Genomic DNA, 22,463 nt, shown 5'->3' with positions numbered 1-22,463 from the left:
ATCATGCATGTGCAACAGTGCTCACTAGGTGTTCGATGTTTTTAAACCAGTATGGATGGTTGTCTTGCTTATGTGATTATTTCTAAATGTGTATTTGTGCTTTTTTTTTTTTTTTTTTTTTGAATGGTATGTGTGTATTTGTGCTTATTCTAGCATTTCTTGAAGTTTCATCTTTAAATTCAACCATTTGCATATCTTTCTGTGATTTTACAGGATTTCGACAAAAATTTCCAACCGAAACTAAAACATTTCTGTTTCCGTGGCCATCGAAACTGAAACCGAAATTTAAAACCTTGATTTAGGATGAGGCTCATCTTAAATTAGAACTTTAGAAGTGATGTTTGATGGAATCAGTAGTGCAAAACATAAGGGAGGAGAAGTAAAGAGATGGAAGATGGGAGAGAAATGTTTGTGAGTGAAAGCATTGGGAAAGAAATGTTTGTGAGTGAAAGCATAAGGTGATAAGTGATCTCCTTGGTTATATATTAACACATCTTATTACTAATGACTTACCAAGTGTAAACAATGAAAAAAACAAAGAATAAAACCTAACAATGAACTGACTAATGGAAATAATACTGTTGGTAAGTTAACATGGTATCAGAGCCAAAGGCCTCGAGTTCAAACCTCCCAGATAGCAAAAATCCACATGCGATGGTCGGCCCAAAGTGGGACCACATGTGCCACGTGTTTGCCAAGTGGACCACACGTGCGGGGGAGTAGCAGAAATGAGCTCTTTGTTTGCATATGAGAGAGAGACTGTCGGCATCTCAAAAAAGCGATGAGTTTGTGTGTTTTTTGTTCCTCCCAGCCACTATTTCTGCTGATTGCATTTGCTATCTTAGTTTTGAGTTGACCTTGTCTCCAAGATTTGTAGGTTTAATATATGGTTAAAAGTTTCAGATATTTTTCTCATATCTGGTTTTGATGGCATGGGATGCGCATTACGATGTTTTTTTCCTAAATGAACTAGTCAGTTCTACTCTTCCTGTTGTTGAAGGCCCATTTTGACAAAATTCCCATATTGGAACTAATGCTTTGGAAGTATTAGTTTGTCAAAAAAAAAAAAAAAAAACTCGAGACCTTTGGCTCTGATACCATGTTAACTTACCAACTTCTCCAAAAGCTTAAGCTGTTGGAGAAAGGCGTTATTTTTCTTTTAGACTTTAACAAATACAAATCATTAGAAAGATACAGAGCAAAAGAAAAAGAGGGGGGGGGAAAGGAAAGAAGAGAAGAGAGAAAAAGAAGTAAAAGAGAAGAGGGGAAGGAAAGATAGGGGTTTTCATGGCCGCGAGTCTCTCCGGTGAGTATCGGGTAGATCGTCTCTTGAGTGCTGCTCCTCTGAGTTAGCCGTCGGTGGAGGGGGGTTTTGCGGCTGGAGAGGCCCTCTTGGGGTGGTGGTGCCTGTCCTTCTAGATAGTGGTGTTTCTTCCAGTTCAGCCATTATTTCTTCCCATTCAGAATCGGTTCCAGAAGTCTCTATTGTAGAACATTCTACTTCATAAACCTCAGGTTCATCGAGCTCCTCATCCGATTCTTCCATACTCTCTTCAGATTCGATCTCTGTCTCTGAATCCTCACTGGTTTCGGTGCCGGAATCTGGTGGGTTTTCCCAAGGAGTGGCCTGCACATTCTCTGGGTTTGGGTGTGGGAGGATAGTATTCTTATAATAAGAAGGATGGTCGAGGGCGGGGTGATCGATTTTGTGTCCGGTGCTGGTGTAGCGACAGGCTCTAATCGGATTCCCTTAGGAGAGAATTTTACCGAAACTTCTTGGGTTGCTGTGAAGAATAAGTGGTCCAATAGAGTGGCTAGGATATCCCGAATCCGGTCGGTGGGTGGTTTGGGAGATTGGAGGTGCTGTAGATGTGGGTTTAGGAATTTTCAAAAAAGGAAGTTTTGTTGGGAGTGTAACAAAATTTGGTCCAACCTGGATTATAATTTTCCTCCTTTTCAGAGTCGGGTTGCTATGGCAGATTGCCGGAAGCTGGGGAGATCTAAGGGGGCGACAGCCGAGATCCCTTTAGAACCCAGAAAGCAAACATTTGAACCCCAGACTTCTGAGGGTGTGAGTTTCTCTCTGGAAGTCGTTCCCTTACAGTCTATAAGCAATGCTGCATTAGGAATATGGGGTAGAGTTTCTCCAAGATGGTTAAGGGACTTAAAAGGTATGGAAAGGTGGTTGAGAAGTAGGAAGGGTATCAATTCTGAAGTTATTGTTTACAGACTTGCAGAACTGGAGATACTGATCTGTGTTCAGATGGGGATGGATAGAACTAAACTTATGAATGTCTGGTCTAATGCAATATATACACCATTTATGGAGCTTTCATTATGGGATCAGAAGTTCTGTCCCGAGGGTCATCTCTTCTGGTGGAGCATAGAAGGAGTCCCGCCTCAGGCGTGGTGTGAGGAGAATTTCCGGCGGATGGGTGAGAAAATCGGCAAGGTGGTGGAAATGGATCAATCTTGTCAATCTGGGCAGGGTTACTCCACTGCTCAGTTACAAATTTATGTTGAAGGAAGTATTGGTAAGGAGCTGTCTATCCCAGTTTCACTGGATGGAGCCGTCCGCTGGGTTCGAGTTTGGAAGGAGGAGGCAACTGAGAGGTTGGATCTTGCTAAGATTAGATTTCATGTCGAAGGTGAAGGTGAGGAGGAGGATTCCGTGCGGGATTTTTCAGAGGATGTATCATTGGGGCCGGAGGAGGAGGAGGAGTCTTTGATCGGAGTAGCGGTTTCCGGTTCTGAACCAGTCCCGGTGGTCGAGGAGGCATATGATAGTGAACTGGGCTATCATGCGCTGCATGCGGTGCACGTTAGTGCAGAGACACTTGGCGGAATTTTTGAAAATCAAAATAGTCTATCTCCTGTAGGCTACAGGTGGCGCAGCATTTGTGGAGGGTCTACTGTTTGTTCAGACGGGGTGGGCCCTTCCTGTCACGTGAACAGCTTCTTTGATATAATTGAAGCTCTCTATCCCAGGCTTTCGAAAAAGACAGATTCGACTTCTCAGCGAGATCCGGCTCTAGATGTCTATGTCAGGAAGGATTGGGATGCAGGTTGGTTGCCACCTGTAGCAGACCCTAGTCAATGGTCGGAGGCCCTTACTTGTGATGAAAGGATTGGTGGGTCCATTCATAATGGGCCTGGGGTTTTTAGCCACGAATGGTCTGATTCCTCCTATCCTATCTGCTACTTACGTATGGAGAAAGTTCGTTCAGAAGCTCTCAATTGCTGTGGGATCGAAGGGAAGCTGAAGGAGGGAATGATTCATGTTTTTCGCCCTCTATGGAAGACAGAATTCTGCGAGTGGAGCTTCTCTCGGAAGTTAGAAGATCGGAAGATGCTGCTCCTAGAGTTCCTCTAGCTAAAGATGTTTCGCATATTAACTTCGATTCGGATCTCAAGGATGATAGCATATTGGAGGTGGCAACACGGCCCTTCGAGAGAAGATCCCAGGGGGATAGAGGAGCATATGGGGCCGTATTTCAAAAAGTTGGTGAGAAGGTTTCACAGGATGGTTCGAGCTTGTGTGCGTGTTGCCGATCTTTGAGCTTAGAGATCGAGGGATGTGTGGGTTTTTGGGATCTCCAGAATAAAGGGAAACCCGATGTGGTCATCCGATTGGATAGTCTTGGCAATTTGGAGCTGGAGAAATTCCGGAGGTTTTCCTTTACTTCCGTGGCCTATGATTCGATCCGCCGATTGCCTTGTATTTCGGTTGGGTCGAAGTTGCAGATTTGTCGAAAAAGGAATTAAGAAAAAATATAAATCCTTTCTTAGTCCGCTGAAGTTAGGGGAGGGGTCAAGACTCAATAGATCCTCTCTGGAGTTAGCTATCGATCCTCCAAGTGATCCAGTAGGAGGCACCGATCTTCAGGCCATTGATGTTTTTGTTGGTCATGTGCTGGGGGTCAGTAAGGAGCTGGGTGTGGTTTATGCCGGGTCTGCGGAAGATTATATTTCTGAAATTCAATCTGCTGAGCGGAGAGATTCAGTGATTAAGGAATCTTTGCGTAAGGGTGCCGGAGAGCTTTCAAGTAGGAAAGATAGAGAATTACAGAAGTTAAGGATCGACTTAAATTTTTCGAAAGAAGCGGCCTTGACGGGAGACTCGGTGGTCAAGTCGAGAAGAACTCCTAGTGGTAGGAGGGGGAAGCGAGCAGCAATATCCAGTGGGTGATGAAAATCCTTTCATGGAATGTTAATGGCCTAAGTCATCAGGAGAAGCGACTTCACGTGAAGGCGTTGGTTCGAAAGATATAACCAGATCTAATTTGCTTACAAGAAACTAAAATGGAGGTTGTAAATAGAAGTGTCGTGCTGGGCTTAGGAGTACAAGAGGGCTGGGATTTTTCTTTTGTGGGCTCTTCTGGCGCCTCGGGTGGGATTCTAGTAACATGGAATGAAAATGTCTGGCGACTCCAGGATGTATGGAGGGGTAGGTTCTCTCTGTCGGTGGTTTTAAAAAAGGAGGATAATTCAATGTGGTTGTTCTCAGGGGTTTATGGTCTGGTGCGTAGAGATGAAAAAAGTCAATTTTGGGGGGAATTGGAAAAGGTCAGGGAGTTTTGGTCCATTCCTTGGTGTATTGGAGGGGACTTCAATGAGGTGAAAGAAGTGGGTGAAAGATTGGGTTGTGAGAGGTCTACTATCAATATAAAAGCTATTGTTGAGTTCATTGCAAAATTTGAGCTTATTGATATATCTATGTTGGGAGCCTCTTTTACTTGGTCCAGGGGTCCCCGAAAAAGTAGGCTGGATCGATTCCTTGTCAGTGCTGAGTGGCTGGCTTTGGTCCCTGAGAGTTTTTCTCGAGCATTGGTGCATTCGGTCTCGGATCATTGCCCTCTTCTTCTTGACCCTCGTCTAGAGTCTTGGGGTTATCCTCCCTTCAAGTTTGAAATGGCTTGGCTTAAATTCCCAAACATGGAGGATCTGTTGGGAAATTGGCGGTCTTCGTGTCATGTGGAGGGTCCTGCAGATGTGGTGATTGGAAAAAAACTTAGATTTGTTAAGCAAAATCTGAAAGTTTGGTCTAAGAATCAAAATCATCTGAACCAAGCTAGGAAGTTTTGGTTGGAAAACCGTCTCAAAGAACTGTCAGCTCTGGAGGAATGTGGACTTAGTTCTGAGGTCGAATGGGAAGAGTTGGGAAAAGTCAAGGAGGAACATAAAGGGCTGCTGCTGCGGGAAGAAATTTCTTGGAAACAAAAATCTATGGTGAAATGGCTGAAGGAAGGAGATAAAAATTCGGCTTACTTCCATGCGATGACCAGCGCTAGAAGAAGATCGAATAGAATTGAGTCTATATCAGTCAATGGCATTATGTTGAATTCTAAGGAAGAGGTTTCCTCGGCTATTGTTGATTTTTATACCAATTTATATGCTTCAGAAGGAAGTTTACGTCCTATTCCTGAGGAAGTGGATTCCACCAGCTTAAACCTGGCCGAAAGTGCAAGTTTGGAACAGCCGTTTGCGGAAGAGGAGGTGGCGAAAGGGCTGTTTGCGCTTCCCAAAGACAAAGCTCCAGGTCCGGATGGTTTTTGCTTAGCTTTTTTCCAATCTTGTTGGCCGGTTGTCAAAGGTGATATCCTTCGGTTCTTCAAGGAGTTCTTTGAAGGAATGAGTCTTGATAAAAGTACAGGGGCCACCTTTATCACCTTGATCCCCAAAGTAAAAGGGGCATCCAGGGTGTCTGAATTTCGGCCAATCAGTCTGGTTGGATGCTTGTACAAGGTGTTGGCCAAGGTGTTAGCAGACAGGCTTAAAGTAGTACTCCCATTACTAATTTCAGATAGTCAGAGTGCTTTTGTGAGTAGGAGACAAATATTGGACTGTTCTTTAATTGCGAATGAAGTCATTGAATCATATTCCAGAAGTGGCTCCGGGGGAGTATTATGCAAGCTCGATATGGAGAAGGCCTATGACAGAGTGGACTGGGAGTGTTTGGACTATCTTCTCGGGAGGATGGGTTTCGGCAACCGCTGGAGGGGGTGGATGAAGCAATGCATTTCATCGGCATAGTTTTCGATTCTGGTAAATGGATCGCCAAAAGGTTTCTTTCAGTCATCCAGAGGGTTAAGGCAAGGTGATCCACTTTCTCCCTTTCTGTTTGTAATTATAGCAGAGACCCTTAACCGGTTGATGGTAAGAGGAAGCAGTAGGGGGCTGCTGCAGGGCTTTAGCATCAGTCGAAACAAAGTTGAAGTGTCGCTTTTGCAATTTGCTGACGATACCCTTTTGTTCTGTACCTCTGATAGGGTCAAGATTTTAAATCTGAAGGCTGTGCTAAGATGCTATGAGTTGATCACCGGTCAACGATCAAATTTCCAGAAATCCAGTTTATTTGCTATAAATACTCCTTTAGCAGAAGCTATCGATTTTGCAGATGTGATGGGATGCAGGCTGGAGTCTTTACCGTCATCGTATCTTGGGCTCCCTTTGGGAGTTGGAAATCCGAGAAAAGAGCTATGGACTCCTATTGTAGAGAGAATCGAAAGAAGGTTGGAAACATGGAAGAGAAAACTTCTGTCGAAAGGTGGAAGGTTGGTGTTAGTCAAGGCAGTTTTGGCTAACATTCCGGTATATTACCTATCCCTATTTACCTGCCCGGTGAGTGTCATTTTGAAAATTGAAAGGATTCAAAGAAGATTCTTGTGGGGTGGGTCAAATTCGAAAGGCGGAATTCCTTTAGTAAAGTGGGAAAAGGTTTGTGTTCCTTTAAAAAATCGAGGGCTGGGGATAAGGAGGTTGAAAACTTGCAACCGTGCTCTTTTGGGAAAATGGTTATGGCGTTTTGGTGTGGAACAATCCTCGCTATGGGTCAAAGTTATAGGGAGCAAGTATGGGTTCTTACAAGGTAAGTGGTGTTCGGATGATAAGTATGGTAAAAAATGGGGATCAATTTGGCGTAATATTTTGAGACTCAAGCAAAATTTTGAGGCGGGCATTCGGTTTAAAGTTTACATAGGAGATCGTATCAAATTTTGGTTGGACCCTTGGTGTGCCGCTGAAACTTTGGCGGAGCTTTTTCCGGGGCTGTTTTCAGTGGCCTCGGTCAAAGAAGTGACGGTTTTTTATTGCTTCCAGAGAATTCACAATCAGGTGGTTTGGACTCCTTGCTTCCGACGGAACTTTTTTGACCGAGAATTACCGGAAATCTCTCACCTGCTTACTCTTATTGAGGGGTGTTATATAAAAAGGAGTGGGGTGGACAAACGGATCTGGAGTTGGAATGCTTCTGGAATTTTTTCAGTGAAATCCTTTTATCATCATCTTCTACCTGCGACTGGATCCCCTAGCTGTGCTGGTATTTGGAAGTTTCTGGGCCCCCCATCGGTCTCCTTTTTCAGTTGGGCAGTGTGCAATGGGAGGATTCAGACCATTGATTTTCTTAGAAAACGGGGCATGTGCCTGGTGGATCATTGTTCGCTCTGTATGGAGGATGGGGAATCGATTGATCACCTTTTTATTCACTGTAAGTTTTCAAGGGCGATTTGGGCCCTCATTCTGGTCAGATTTGGCATTTGTTGGGTTTTCCCCAAGTCGCTCGCAGATTTATTTTTGAGTTGGGATCTTGTGCCCTGGAGAAAAAAAGGTAAGGTGCTCTGGAGGTTATGTTTGATAGCATTGTGGTGGGTTATTTGGAAGGAACGAAACTCGAGAGTATTCGAAGGGGTGGCAAAGTCAGCTTATTGGTTGTATACTAAAATTATAGCGTTAGTTATTTTTTGGGTCCAAAGTATCCCTTTGTTTAAGTTTGTCTCAGCCTTCGATCTTTGGGAGGGGTGGCACATTGTGTGCTTTGAAGGTCTGCAAAGAGAGAAGACAAGCCTAAAGTGGGAAGCCCCTCCTGATGGTCATACTAAATTGAATTTTGATGAGTCCTATCTTGGGAATCCGGGTCCAGCTGGGGTCGGAGGCCTTTGTAGGGACTCCCGAGGGGTAGTGTCGTGGGCTTTCGTAGGACCAATTGGAATATCTGATTCGACTGAAGCGGAAGTCAGGGCAGCATATCAGGGGATTAAGCGTCTCAGTTTGGATTCTTATGATAGGACAATTGTGGAAGGAGACTCTTCAAATGTCATCGGAGGGTTATCGGGGCAAGTGGTTCCTCCGTGGCGATTTTTAAACTACTTTGAGGAAATTCATGATCTTATTGAGGAATCTTCCATCGTTTGTAAGCATGTTCGTCGCGTAGCAAATGGGGAAGCGGACTCCCTCGCTCGATCTGGAGTTTTTAAGGAAGGGTTGGAGTGGTTCGATTTCCTTCCTCCGTGAGAAGTGTGCGATTTGTTGATGTATTTTTGCTGTTTTGTTTTATTATTTCTTGTATCTCTGTTTATCTCGTGTGGTCCATCTCGGCCCCTTTTAATATATTATCATTTCAGACAAAAAAAAACAAATACAAATCATTACAATACATTAAAACACTCCCCCGCAAGTTGACAAACCCAGCTTGATACACGTATCCTAAAGAAGAGAAGTGATGTGATGATGAGCCATACAGAAGAGCAAAAGATTCATCAATGATCTTTTCTCCAATAAAGTGAACATCAACTTCAATGTGCTCCGTTCGCTCATGGAGAACTGCATCTAAGGCAATGTCGATAGCAGCTTGGTTATCATAGCGAAGAGGCACTGGACCCTCAGTATGAAATCCTAAATCAAATATAATGGAACTAAGCCATAGCAGCTCTCATTCACAATGAGCTACCATGAATTCAGCCTCAGCACTGGAGTGAGAAACAACCACTTGTTTCTTGCTCTTCCATGTAACAAGCTTGCACCCAAGGATGGCACAATATCTTGAAGTAGTGCGGTCAGTGTCGGATCCAGACCAATCAATATCAATATATGCTGCGATGTCTAAGTGCCCATGACAGTGGCACATGAATCTATAGGCTCGGCTGGGCTTGATGTAGAAAAGGATGTGATGAACTACAGCAAGGTGCGGAGCACAAGGAGCATGCATGAACTGAGTGACCAAGCTGACAGCAAAGACGAGTTCATGCCAAGTAATTGTGAGGCAGGTAAGCGGTCGACCAGACATTGGTTCTCTTGAGGAACATAGAGAGGCTACCCTCACTAGCACAAAAAGATAGTGTAGGATCCATGGGAGAGCTAGAAGGTTTGCACCCTAACATCCAAGTATCCTTCAAAAGACCAAGTGCACAGTTTTGTTGAGACAAAAAAATCCCTTTGCTAGATTCAGTAACCTCAAGACACATAAAATACTTCATGCTACCTGAAGTCATTTACTTCAAAGATCCTACCGAGCACCTCTTTCACATGTGTGAACAGTAACATTTTTTTTGAAGTTTGGATGAAAGGAAGAGAAAGTGGGAGAAAAGGAAAATATGGAGGAGAAAAGCTGAGAGAGAGAGAGAGATGGAGAAAAATGATAGTCGATAATAATGACCTCTCACATAATAAAAAAAAAGGGCGGCCCAATGCACGAGGGTCCCGCCATTGCCCAGTACCTCTCACATAATATGATGTATAAATAATTAGGGTTACACAAGATAATAAAACTAAATTACCCTTCAACAAAAAGGATTCTAAGTGATTTATTTTTCTAATAACTGGCACCTAACAAAAAAGAGGAGGCGAGGCACTCTCCAACCATTCCGAAGAGTCGAGATCTCGTAAAGGAAAAAATGAGCCAGCTGGTTTAAACCTGCATGAATCAGTTCAGTGAAGGGAGCCTTATGGCTTTTCCAAGCCTTGCCGATAGGCGGCTCACGGCTCGCTCCGTTCGCTTGCGGAGTTCTTTAGATCATTAGATCTATAGATCTGGATAGAGTCTCGCTCATAAAGAAAGAGTATGCACGACATACTAATAAGGGCGTGATATGGGCGTTAATAGGGCGCTTAGGGGGCTTGACTTGAAAACTGAACTAACGTGATAGGGCTAATCAGAGAGGGGGGAGGGCCTCTCCCTACCCCCTCTCACATAATTGAAGGGAAGTGAAGTTGCTTGCAACTCCATAATTGTGCTCCTCCTTACTACGTTTCGCCCTTCTTAGTATAATAGCCCTCTCATGCCCTTCTAAGTATGGTAAGTTCGCTTGCTGCTTGCTGCCGCAGAATCTATCGCTTCTCGAATAAAAAAATGCCTACTTACTTATAGGCTAAAACTAACGCAACAAGCCCGTCCTATTTTAGCTCGTTTCCAAAGGCAACTTTTTTATTATGTCGTGATGTAGATTGACAAAGGATGATGTTAAAGTATAAAAGATAAATAACGCCTTTCTCAAACAGCTTAAGCTTTTGGAGAAGTTGGTAAGTTAACATGGTATCATAGCCAAAGGTCTCGAGTTCAAACCTCCCGTATAGCAAAAATCCACATGCGATGGTCGGCCCAAAGTGGGACCACATGTGCCACGAGTTTGCCAAGTGGGCCACACGTGTGGGGGAGTGTTAAAGTATAAAAGACAAATAACGCCTTTCTCCAACAGCTTAAGCTTTTGGAGAAGTTGGTAAGTTAACAGATGACACCATATTAGCAAAAGCATTTGCAGCTTCATCGGAGGTCAAAAGAATTCGAAGTGATTTGCTTTTCTAAACTATGTAGCAAATCAAATGTAGACCAACCCGATCCCAAGATTAATTACAAAGATGTGATTACAAGACAAATGTGATGGCCAATCAATTCTCAAACAAGTCAACTCATGTATAAAATAGATATATAACTGTGGCAAATACCACAAAAAAACCAAAGCAAGGAAACTCAAATTATCTTAGAAAGTTGATTAAGATGCGACTTAGAATTTCTTCAACAGTTCATAGAAAAATGTATAAAATTTAGCATAATGTCGAAGTGGTCTTATTGTATGAAATTTTGTTCTGACTTCTTGATTGAATGATAAAATAAAATAAAATGCATACCATAATCCTCCAAGGGTCGTTGCCCATGGTCTCCTAAAACAGCAGTGACCAATTCCATTGATATGCACATGCGGTTTGTCTGAAATACAAAAACATGGGGACAATAAGCGTGTGGTTTTTCTGAAATGCATAAATATGGGGACAATAATCTGATCCTCTCTACAACAAATTCAAAAGGTTTACCATGCCAAAATAATTGATTAGCACACATTGCATTACCTAACAAGCCATAAAAGAAAACTGGCAATTAAAAGAAACTCAAGTGACTTCCCTTTTATACGTATCCGTAAATTGCGAATAATGATAGTGTTTCTCTGGACATTCCTAAAGGATAAAATACCATTAAGGTGAGGGAAATGCAGCAATATGAGTGTAAAACAGCTACCGTATGATATTATAGCTATATTTAGAAGACAAAAGAAAAATTAATCACGTATGTTTTCCTTTCACAATGGGGTAATTTCTGGCACTCGCTTATCTGCAAAACATAGAGTTATAGTTCAACTATAGTCAAAACTCAAAACAATACCCCTTGAAATAAATCCAAAAAAAATGCAACTTTCTTTTTTAAATGGATAACTATATTGAGAGAAACAACGGATTGTGAAAAGGATATACAAGGTCCAAAGTTTGCACACAACAACAAAAAGAGACAAGTACAAATAGGCATAAAATGCAAAGCGCCAACATATGTACTAGAGAAAGCATAATTAGCTACATTATCATCTTTTGTATTTCCCCTTTTAGGCAAGTGGTGATAAAAGATTGGTACTCTTTGAGACCTAATTATTGAGAAAATCCGTAAGCCCCTTCACAAGATATGTTAAAAATTGTGAGATCAAATTTGTAAAATGACTGCAAATACATCTCAAAGCAATTCAATAAATACTTGCAATATAAGTATGCTGTGACAGCCAGATCATGTCTTAGCTGGCATGGGGCAGCTGCCCCATTTGCAGCTTTTTCCTGTAATTTTTAGGGGTGCTTCAATACTCAATGCCTGGTTCATGGGTGCCTACAGATTCATGTGGCTGCCAATTCTGATCTTCCATTTGTTGTGAAAGATTCTGAAATTTTCCCCGGAGGATTTCCCTTCAACAGATGCTTGAGAGGATCTTAGTCCTATTAATGTTGATACAGAAATTGAGATTGGGCTTCGGGATACAAATATGATTACCTTGGATAAATCATCGCCTTTATCACGCCACAAACAAGTCATAATTCCAACTTGATAGGATTGTGAATTCTGAAGGAAGTTTATAGCTCTTAGTTTTCACCACTAAGCATTTATTTGAAAGTGGTCAGAGCTTGTGAATCGCTTTGAAGTTTAATGGTTATTATTAGGATATTTTAAATTTCGTAACACATACAATTTCGTGGTGCATTTGGCTAAATCATCGCCCATATCACGCCACAAACAAGTCATAATACCAACTTGTTAGGATTGTGAGTTAAGATCAACATTTAGATTTTATTTTTTTATTTTTTTATTTTTTTTGAATGGCAAGGTCAACATTTAGAGTTAGGTGATTGAAATATGTATTACATCTTGAACCAAATTCTGATGGAAGTTTATGGGTCTTAGTTTTCACAACTACTCTTTTATTTGAACGTGGTCTGAGCTTGTGATCTTCAATATTTAATCACGTTGAAGTTTAATGGTTATTATTAAGATATTTAAAGCTTCTAAACCCGTACATTTTGGTGGTGCATTCTGCTAAATCATCGCCCATATCATGCCACAAACAAGTCATAATTCCAACTTGCTAGGAATATTTTTAAGATATTTTAAATTTATTAACCCATAGATTTTGGTGGTGCATTCAAATGAATAAAAGTTAGAACCTTTCAGTAAAATCATGCAAATTTGTCTTTCTAATGCCTAAATTACCTCAAGGAAGTCATTGAACTCTGCTTGCTTTCTTCTTGCTTCAACACCCCATGCCTCATGAAACATCCGTCCAAGGACAAAAACACCCACAGCAGTATAACTGCACCAATAGCAAAATGTTTTCTATGCTTCAGACTTTCAGAAAAGAAAAGTCACTAAATGAATGAGTATAATTAACAGTCAATATGAATTGTGAAACAGAAATCAAATTATGAATTTAACAACAGAAAAAAGCAAATAACCCGTGGTTTTCCATACATGTTTCCATAGCTGTTTTTTGCATATGCTCCACCTTCATGCCCTGCGTACATGAAAAGCGACCCAGAGTGTTTAAGTGAGACCTGAAACCAGAAAATCGTGTAGGTCAAGTTACATGGATTATTTCAACACTGTCACCAACTTATTGATGTACATTAAATGGAATACTCAAGTTCAAAAATTATCTCTGGTTTATTGGGTTTTGGAATATTGAGCAGCGGCACACTTGCAACAGAACTCCCTGTCTCATCATTTCCAAAACTATTCAAGGGATCACCATCCATTGCAGAAGCATGAGACACATTCATGTCGGAGATCAGCAAGCACCATATTGCATCGACGGTGCTGAAAAATGGCCTAAGCTCGCTAAGCACACAAACAATCTCTGCCAATATGTATGTACTTCTCAAACTGTAGCAAATCCTCAAAAAAAATGATCTCTCTCTCTCTCTCTCTCTCTCTCTCTCTCTCTCTCTCTCTCTCTCTCTCTCTCTCTCTCTCTCTCTCTCTCTCATATTTCATATGGTGTCTATACACCCATAGCAAAGCCCTGATCTCAGCACGACCTTTTTAGCAACCTCCTCATAAGCACAAAAACCATCTCTGCCAATATGTATGTACTTCTCCAACTGTAGCAAATCCTCAAAAAAATCTCTCTCTCTCTCTCTCTCTCTCTCTCTCTCTCTCTCTCTCTCTCTCTCTCTCTCTCCTAAGAAATACCAATGTATTATCTTTCATATGGTGTCCACACACCCATAGCAAAGCCCTGATCTCAGCACGACCTTTTTAGCAACCCCCTCACTATAGCCAAGGAAGAGACTCTAGACCGCTCATATCCTAAATCTGATGATCCTACTGCACCTGAAGATCCAACATTGATTTGAACACATTGAGCTGATCTTGATTAAAACTACACAAGTCACAGACACCATGTTGTTCCAGAAACGGATTTCTTTGGGATTTTTCACCAGGAAATTCATAGCTCGAGCAATCAATATCTTTGGATCATCGAGAGGTGGTTCAGTACGGAACTTTCTTTTATTCCTACTACCTTTCTCTTTAACCAAAAAATTGAAGATGACAATTGACCACGATCCCTGGCCACCAATGCTGCTATTCTTTAATGTAAATTGACCGACATTCCTCAAGTTATTCAAAGATCCTTATCAATCAACAAATCCTCGATGGATTACTCCGGTACAAAAATCCACACATAAAACACAATTTACCAATTTCAGCTCTCATTGATTCAATCGTTAAAAATCAATTTACAATCGCAAGAAAAATAGGTGATGAATCGACTCAAGCATTGCAATAACCCTCACATTCCTGAAAAGTCTTTAGAGCTAACTTTTCCCAAAATAAAAAATAAAAAATGATCCCCTATGTCACTCCAACAAATGACATGCAATTTTTCCATTATGCGTTGTTTCTGCTTTAGTGTTCGCACTCTTAAGGCATGCTAGGCCAAACTTATACTGGTAATATAAATCGTTTGGTAATTGCTTAGATTATGATGTCATAAATAGGTCCCCAACATTTCTACCAAATCCAGACATTGCCGGTTATTAACTCCATAAAATCTTGGTATGTCTCTAATCCTCAGAGTATATTGTATAGATTTTATTTTTTTGAATGATCGCCAATTTTATTAGAAAGAAGAAGACCGAGATGGTCAAGACACAAGCAAAGAAAAATACAAAGAGGTGATTCAGTGCGGAACTTTCTTTTCTTCCTACTACCTTTCTCTTTAACTAAAATTGAAGATACCAATATAAATCTTGGTATATTGGTATGTCTCTAATCCAATCTTGGTATGTCTCTAATCCCCAGAGTATATTGTATTGATTTTATTTTATTTTAATGATCGCCAATTTTCTTAGAACGAAGAAGACCGAGATGGTCAAGACACAAGCAAAGAAAAATACAAAGAGCTAGTTTAACGGAAAAAAAAAATCAGGGAGGAAGAGAATCGAAAAGGGCTAAAACTTCTTTCGACATCCCCGATCTAGCCACCTCATTAGCTGAAGAACAAACATGATTGTAGGATAGAGATATATTTCTAGTACAATCCGATATCTCATAAAGTATATATCGAACCTCTAAGGATTCTTTTGTGCACCCTTGAGGCACTTGATGACATTCAAAGGGTCCCTTAGACCACTACATTGTCCAAACCGTTTGATACCAATAATTTAATGCCCTGATGGGCAGCACGGACCTCTGCTTCCGAAGCATCCGCTACCCCCAATAGGCCCGCGAATGCCCAAACAACAATCCCTTGATCATTTCTAAGCACCCCATCCCTCCCCCCCCAATTCCCGCTGGCCCCGGATTGCCCAAACTGGAGCCATCAAAGTTTAGTTTTAGATATCCTGTAGGTGTGGGATCCCAATTTTGAGTGACCAATTCAGCCATCAAAGTATATTGTATTGATTGCAATACATAGGCTCCGATTTTTCCGCCATAATCCATTATTCCGATAAACCATTAGAACCTGCGACCTATGGCCTATGTTCCATGGGTCTGACACCAAATTGATGTGAATCCATGGTTCGCAGATTAAGATTCAGGGAAGAGAAAAAAAATAATAGAAGGAAAGAAAGAGAACGATGAGGTAGGACTGAGGGGAGAGAAAATACAGATAGACAGAGACAGAGAGTAATGGTTGACAACCAAGCTTGGGAATATAAAAAGTTTATTCGACCACATCATTGTAGCTATAATGGGCCTTCATAATTTATATATACTTCAACACCTATGAAATTCACAGCTATGGGATGATTAAGACCTTAAACTTCACCCAAGTCAAGTTGTAAACCCCAATTTCTACCCCTACTAGGACACCTATTATCAACTTAATACTCTTTTTTCATGAACTTTCCTTTTTAAAACAAAATTCTTACCATTCTAAGGACTCTTATTTTCTAGTTTCTACCAATAGTAATAATACATGTGTCAAATGACTTGTTCAACTCCTAAGACTTAAAGACTAGTTACATGGACTCTATCTAATCTTCTTTTTTAAAATGACTGTATCTAATCTTATTACAAATAAACTAGAACTCTTCAAATCCCTCGTGGAAACTAACACACTTCAATTCCCAAAAATACAAGTACTCCCTTATGCTGCTATCTGGGCTATTGTGCACCTAAAATGACTTGAATACCCCTATCACTTAAGATTTTCATAATAAACATATGGGCCCCATTTTAAACACCTACAACTTAAAAAAAAAAAAAAAAAACAAGTGATATTGGTGAGAAAAGATCGTGGTATCCCTCCTATAACTACAGGACTTAAAAGACACCTAAAGGACACAAAAACTAGAATATGGGCCCAAGGATGGTCACCATGAGTTGTAGGCCCCAATGTCCAAAAATCAATGCACTCCACATGTCTGGAGGTTGCCCAACATTTGTTCCTAGGCAAAACGGAAAGCTGCATTGAGGGTTTAAAGAGAGAAAACTTTAAGATGAAATATAAGTGTCTTCCTTTCCATACACAAAGCAATTCCCACCTTGGAAAGCCTTTCTTGTGCACCCAAACAAAGGAGAGTGGTGAAAACTTGAAATTTGGAAAAGGTTTTCCTTTTCTTTTCTTTTTTGAAATGGAGGAATATATTGATAAAACGGAACCGAGATGGTCCTCGGAATACAAAGGGAAAGAAGAAAAAAGAGAAAAACAAAACCATCCAATAATACAATTAGGGCGGTAAATAATTGAACCACTCTAGACCCTACCTAATGACCGCAGATTTAGCTAGACCATCAGCTTCTTCATTAGCTGATCTTCTAACATGGGCAAAAGAAATCTCTGATCCTGACACCCAATCCGATACCTCCTCAATAAGGCTGAGAAATCTCTATGGAGGACGAGCTTTACCAACAAGCCATCTAATAACATTGGAGGAATCCCCTTCCACAATCACTTTATCCAAGACATGTCTTTCAATATGAAGGATACCAAAATATGCTGCTTTGACTTCAGCCTCTGACGAATCAGAAATCCCATTTGGACTGGAAAACGCCCACTCCACAACACCTGCATGATCCCTCATCAGGCCACCAAAGCCTGACAAACCCGGATTTCCGAAGGATGCTCCATCCACATTTAGCTTGCAGAAACCCACGAGCGGCGGAACCCACGTTTGAATTGTCTTTGGCCTTCTTAACCCTTCCATACAGATGAAATCCCATCTTTCCCACAAATCATAAGCCGACACGAATCTAAACATAGGAAGACTTTTCGCCCATTGAATAGATAGAGCAATAATCCTCTGATAAATACTGAAGACTGAGCAGGCTTTTCCATCAACGACCCTACCATTTCTTTCTTTTCATACCGACCACCAAAGAGCTAACAGGCAAATTCTCCACAGCACCTTCCCTTTCTTTTTTCCATGGGACAAAGTCCCAACAATCCAAAAGAATAGGTATTGATTGGGGGAAAACCCATTGGATACCAAATCTTAACAAGACTAAACCCCAAATCACCCTTACTACTTTACAATGCATGAACAAATGATCAATAGATTCTCCATCCTCCAGACATAACGGACAGTGATCAATCAACCAAAAACCCCTTCTTCTCAAAAAGTCAATGGTTTGGATGCGTCCACTACTAACAGACCAACCAAAAAATGACACTCTAGGGGGGCACTGAAAGGACCAAACCTTAGCCACAAAAGAATCATCACCGCCCGGAACAATCTTAGCATAAATAGAATAGATTTCACAGAGAAGATTCCAGAGGAATTCCAAATCCAGATTCTTTTATCCTCACCTGATTTCTTAATATAGCATTTCTCGATCACCTCAAACAAAGAAGATAGATCCTCTAATTCTCTGTCAAAAAAAATTCTTCTAAACCGTGGACACCAGATCACTTTCTGATCCACTCTTTCGAAACAGTCGCACACAAAAGCATTCTTGTCTGCAGCCACTCTCAGTAAATCCGGAAATAGCGAACCCAAGGGCTCATTTGCGCACCAAACATCATGCCAGAACCTGATACGCCTCCCAGAATACACTCTGAACTTGCAACCCTTGCTAAACACATTTCTCATACGTAGGACATCCCTCCAAATCGCAACCCCTCTTCTCTCGAAAGCATCATCCGATTCCCAGTTGCCAGCAAGCACCCCGTACTTACTCCCAATTACTCTAGCCCACAGGGCCTGATCCTCCTCCCCAAACCGCCATAACCACTTGCACAGCAGTGCAAAGTTGAAACCCTTAATTTTCCTTATTCCCAATCCAACTTTTCTAATCAGAGCACAAACCTTCTCCCATTTAACCAATGGGATACCCTTCTTTTCATTTGACCCCCACCCCCCAAAGAAACCTTCGTTGTATCTTCTCTATCCTCAAACCCACACTTACAGGGCATCTAAATAGCGAGAGGGAGTAAACAGGAAGGTTTGCCAAAACGGCCTTAACTAGGGTCAATCTACCCCCTTTTGAGACTAATCTTCTTTTCCAAGTCTCCAATCGTTTCTCAATTCTTGCAACTATAGGTTCCCACAGAGCTTTATTTGGTCTCCCCACTCCCAGTGGAAGGCCAAGATAAGAGGAGGGAAACTTTTCTACCTTACAGCCCAAAGTAGCTGCACAACTACTAGTTTCACAAGAGGATAAGGTTTTCCTTTCCACCACTTTTCTACCAACCTAACAGACGTACAGTGATTGTTTTTGTTTTTTTGACAAAATTGTAAGCTTGCTTTCTATTAGTTTTTTTAACCAGCTCTATCTTGAACCTTTTTGTATTTTCTCTTTTATTTTTATTTTTTTGAAGGTCGTTTTCTCTTTTATATTAATGATTACTTGTCCAAAATCTATATTTATAGTACTGCAAGGGGCTGTTTGGAACTAGGAAAAAAAATCTTGGAAAATATTCCATGGAATGAGAAATTCCAAGGTCCGGCAGGAATGAAATTTTCTTAGCAAATGGGAAACAATTTTCTTTATGGAAATAAATCTATGGAAAATAAATTACCCAAATGTTGGAAAACTAACTTTCCAAGGTTTTTTTTTTTTTTTTTGAGAAATTGTTTCCCCTAGATTCAAACAAACGGCAAGTAGAGCAAAAGAGAGAATAAATTGTACTAATTTGACACACATACCTCCAAAGTAGCTTGCCCAGTAGAGACCATCTCTCTCATCCTTGTTCTAACCTGCAAGTATAGAACACTATTAATCAACGAACAATACCCTTAAAAGTTGAGTGTTAACATGTTACATCTTGAAAAAAAAACACGGTTTCATCATACAAATGAATAAACTAAATTATCTATATGCTCGCTCATAGGTTAGAAATTCTCAAGTAAGCATTTCGCAGTGTGTCGCATTAACAAACAGAATTCCGGGGAATAAAAGGACATAAACTCAGCAAAAGGGAGATAGAACGTAATGTAATAAATAAATGATAATTGAGAAGCACAAAATAACAAAATTATTCCACAATGAACTACAGGAAAACTGAATTACATTGAAAGGCGAGAGCAATAAATGTCTAGAAAGACCTAAGAAGTAAAAGACACAAAATACTACAGGGCCATACATGCCACCTTCCTAACTATGAAAAGACTACACAAGTATTGGACCTAGCTATCTCTTGACACACCGCAATTAAGGTTACCACCTTTACATTCCTTTTCACCCATATAATTAAGAAGAACAAAACAAAGAAGGTTACCTCTTGGTCTGACTTTTCATTTTCGAATTTGGGATAGAAAGTAGCTCTTATTTGAGCCAAAGAATAAGTAAGATTGTCCACATTAAAATCCGTAATCACAGGACCCTTGAATAGCTTAGTCAAACCACTGCTACTTTTGTCAGCGGAAGCACTTTTGGCACCTCCCGTGGTTGAATATGCCTTTGGCTTCCATATGCCTTGGCGACCTTTTGTGGGAGCCTGGCTCGTAAGCGAGAGACTCCCAAATTGCAAGGGTGGAACTGGAGTATGAGATGGGGCACCATTTTCCGTAACACTAAGCTGGCTAAGGCTGTCAGTGATTATAGCTTCATTTGCTGATACGTCCTCCATGCAAGGAGATGGTCTGTCGTGCATCGGCTTAGCTTTCCATTTTCCCACAGTTGAACCCGACTTACCCTGCATAAAGATTGATGGGAGGAAATATAATCCGCTGAGATAGATGGACAATCTACAGATATTATCAGAAGATGTTATACTATTCATAATGGTTGGCAAGTGCAACAAAAAATATGGTCCATCAACTATCTATCCTGATCGCAATAATTGCCTTTAGCAGTAATGAATCAATAAAATCCCATGCAAGTCAACAATCCAGGCAAACTTTTCAAATCATGAGTCATGGAAGTAGAACAAAATCATTTAATTGGCGACAAACGTAAAAAGAATGATTAATTAGCAATGCACCAACCGATTCCAAATCAAAACATACAAAATAAGAATCAGAAATGCTTCAGAAAAACAAAAAGGGAGTAGAGCCAATGCCAACTTTCATGAAGTGAATCACTTGATCGTCAAAGACAGTAACAAACAGAAAAGAGATTAAATTCCACACAGTCTAAAGAAACCCAGTATTCGAATCACCTCAGAAATATTAACTAAAATTAATTGGGTTTCAAAAATGAATGCATTGGATACCACAGCTGCCTGATGAATACCAATGCATCTCCAGAGACATCGTAAGAAGGGGAAAAAACAGGGAGAAAGATGTTGGATATTTCAAAATATTTTATTTTTAAAATATAAATAAGAGTTTTTTTTTTCCCCATTCAAAAGACACTAATATTGTGAAAAAAGGCATAATTTGTCACAGCAAAAGAACCCTTCCAACTGATGATCGTAAGACGATTACATAAATCAACAAGAGCCCAGTTTTGATGGGGGGAAAAAAATTCCCGGGTTAAATTTTCTTTCCACAATTTTGAGGGAAATAATATGAGTTGAATTAATATATATGGATATCATCATAAATTGAAGGTCCCTCTAAATAAAAATTGAATTGGGTTGGTTCAAGTTATTTTTTCTACTGTGTAGTAAAATTAGGGAATTCCATAAATAATGAGTTTAATTAATATGTAGGGATATCATCACAAATTGAAGGTACCCTCTACATAAAAATTGAATTGGGTAGGTTCAAGTTATTTTTTTTACTGTGTAATAAAATGGGGAATTCTATAAATAATTACTTCTTTCGAGAAAAATAAATAAATCATGCAATCCAAACAGGGCCTAAGATTAAGAGAAACATAGAAGAAGTCAAGAGAATAAGGATTGGAAACATCTACAAAAAAAAATAATAATAATAATAAAGGAGAATATTAGTACTGAGAGGGAAAAAGTAAAAAAAAAAAAAAAATGCGAGTGGTGGAGACATCGATGGATTGTAGTACCTGGTTCTTAGGCATGGATTGAGATGGGGGTGTGATTGTAGTAAGAACGTGGGAGAGAACAAGACGTTTATATGGATGGAAAAGGAGCAGATTGGGGAAGGGTTTTGGAGATGAAATGGGGAGAGAAAAAACATACATAAATCTCTTCGATGCCAACATTCAGAGAAAGGCAGCAGAGAGAGAGAGAGAGATTGTTGTGACCAAGCCCTATTTGTGAGGCCACGACACCGCCAATCTTTCCTCGTTTTCTCTACTTTATTTTTTTGTTCTTTTGGAACTGTGCAGAGCAGAACAGCTTCTGTTCGCTCCAGATGAATTCTTTGGAGTTCTGCAAATGAAACCGGGAGTATAACCAAGAAAGGAACCAGGCAAATACTCATTTGCCACGTCGAATGGAGAAACCAGTCCCGGTTATGATTTATTATCTTCTTCTTTTTATATTCAGAGATTAAAAAAAAACACTATTGGTACTGGTGGAAAGTAAGGGCCCGTTTGGAAGATTTTTTATTTGGATTTATCACATTTGCAGCCCTTTTTGGCATTGAAATTTGGATCCGAACAGATTCTTGGATTTTCGAGTTCAGCAACTGACAGTGAAAAAACATCAGATTTCCAAATAAGCTGTGCAGATAAGAAATTGGAAATCCACTGATGTGGCACTTTCCTTCACCCTCTTTGCTCCTCAATGTCTCCCCTCCAATGGGAAGTACCCGCTTCCCCCCTCTCTCTCTCTCTCTCTCTCTCAACATGAGCTACCGGATCTATTCATTTTTTTATTCAAAACTCAATTCCAAATCCAAATACAATATATGAGGTATCCAAACTAGGGGTGCAACTTGGGTCGGGTTGAGGCCAACCCGAACTCGACCCGACCCGAGTTCCAACCCGACGAGGTTCGACCCGACCCGACCTGACCTGACCTGACCCGAGGAACCCTTTTTGCCAATCCATACCCGACCCGAGTTCAACCCGACCCAACCCGGTATTTTAAGCTTAAAAATTTTAAAAAAATTATTAAAAATCTCGGGTT

The 22,463-nt window shown here is 40.6% G+C and overlaps 1 protein-coding gene across 2 annotated transcripts in view; it reads right to left on the bottom strand.

The window, feature by feature from the left end:
* Positions 1-21,823, bottom strand: part of LOC143874309 (tRNA ligase 1-like) — a 74,057-nt gene extending 52,234 nt beyond the window's left edge. Inside the window, exons 1-6 of one of the 2 annotated variants that reach the window (XM_077376880.1) lie at positions 21,434-21,823; positions 19,746-20,162; positions 19,174-19,224; positions 13,049-13,131; positions 12,791-12,890; positions 10,900-10,978 (exon numbers count right to left, since the gene is read on the bottom strand). In XM_077376880.1, the coding sequence (XP_077232995.1) occupies positions 10,900-10,978; positions 12,791-12,890; positions 13,049-13,131; positions 19,174-19,224; positions 19,746-20,162; positions 21,434-21,592 (889 nt within the window). In that variant the 5' untranslated portion in view covers positions 21,593-21,823. Of the gene's footprint in view, positions 1-10,899; positions 10,979-12,790; positions 12,891-13,048; positions 13,134-18,648; positions 18,654-19,173; positions 19,225-19,745; positions 20,163-21,433 lie in introns of those variants that run through there. The other variant, XM_077376881.1, reaches the window with a different exon arrangement.
* Between the last annotated feature and the right edge of the window lie 640 nt (positions 21,824-22,463).

This window comes from Tasmannia lanceolata, unplaced genomic scaffold (genome assembly GCF_043159265.1).
Source record: "Tasmannia lanceolata isolate RefF3 unplaced genomic scaffold, GAP_Taslan_0.1 ptg000002l, whole genome shotgun sequence".
NCBI lineage: Eukaryota > Viridiplantae > Streptophyta > Magnoliopsida > Canellales > Winteraceae > Tasmannia > Tasmannia lanceolata.
Note: the sequence above shows the minus strand (reverse complement) of the source record. Positions and strands in the feature narration are given on the sequence as shown.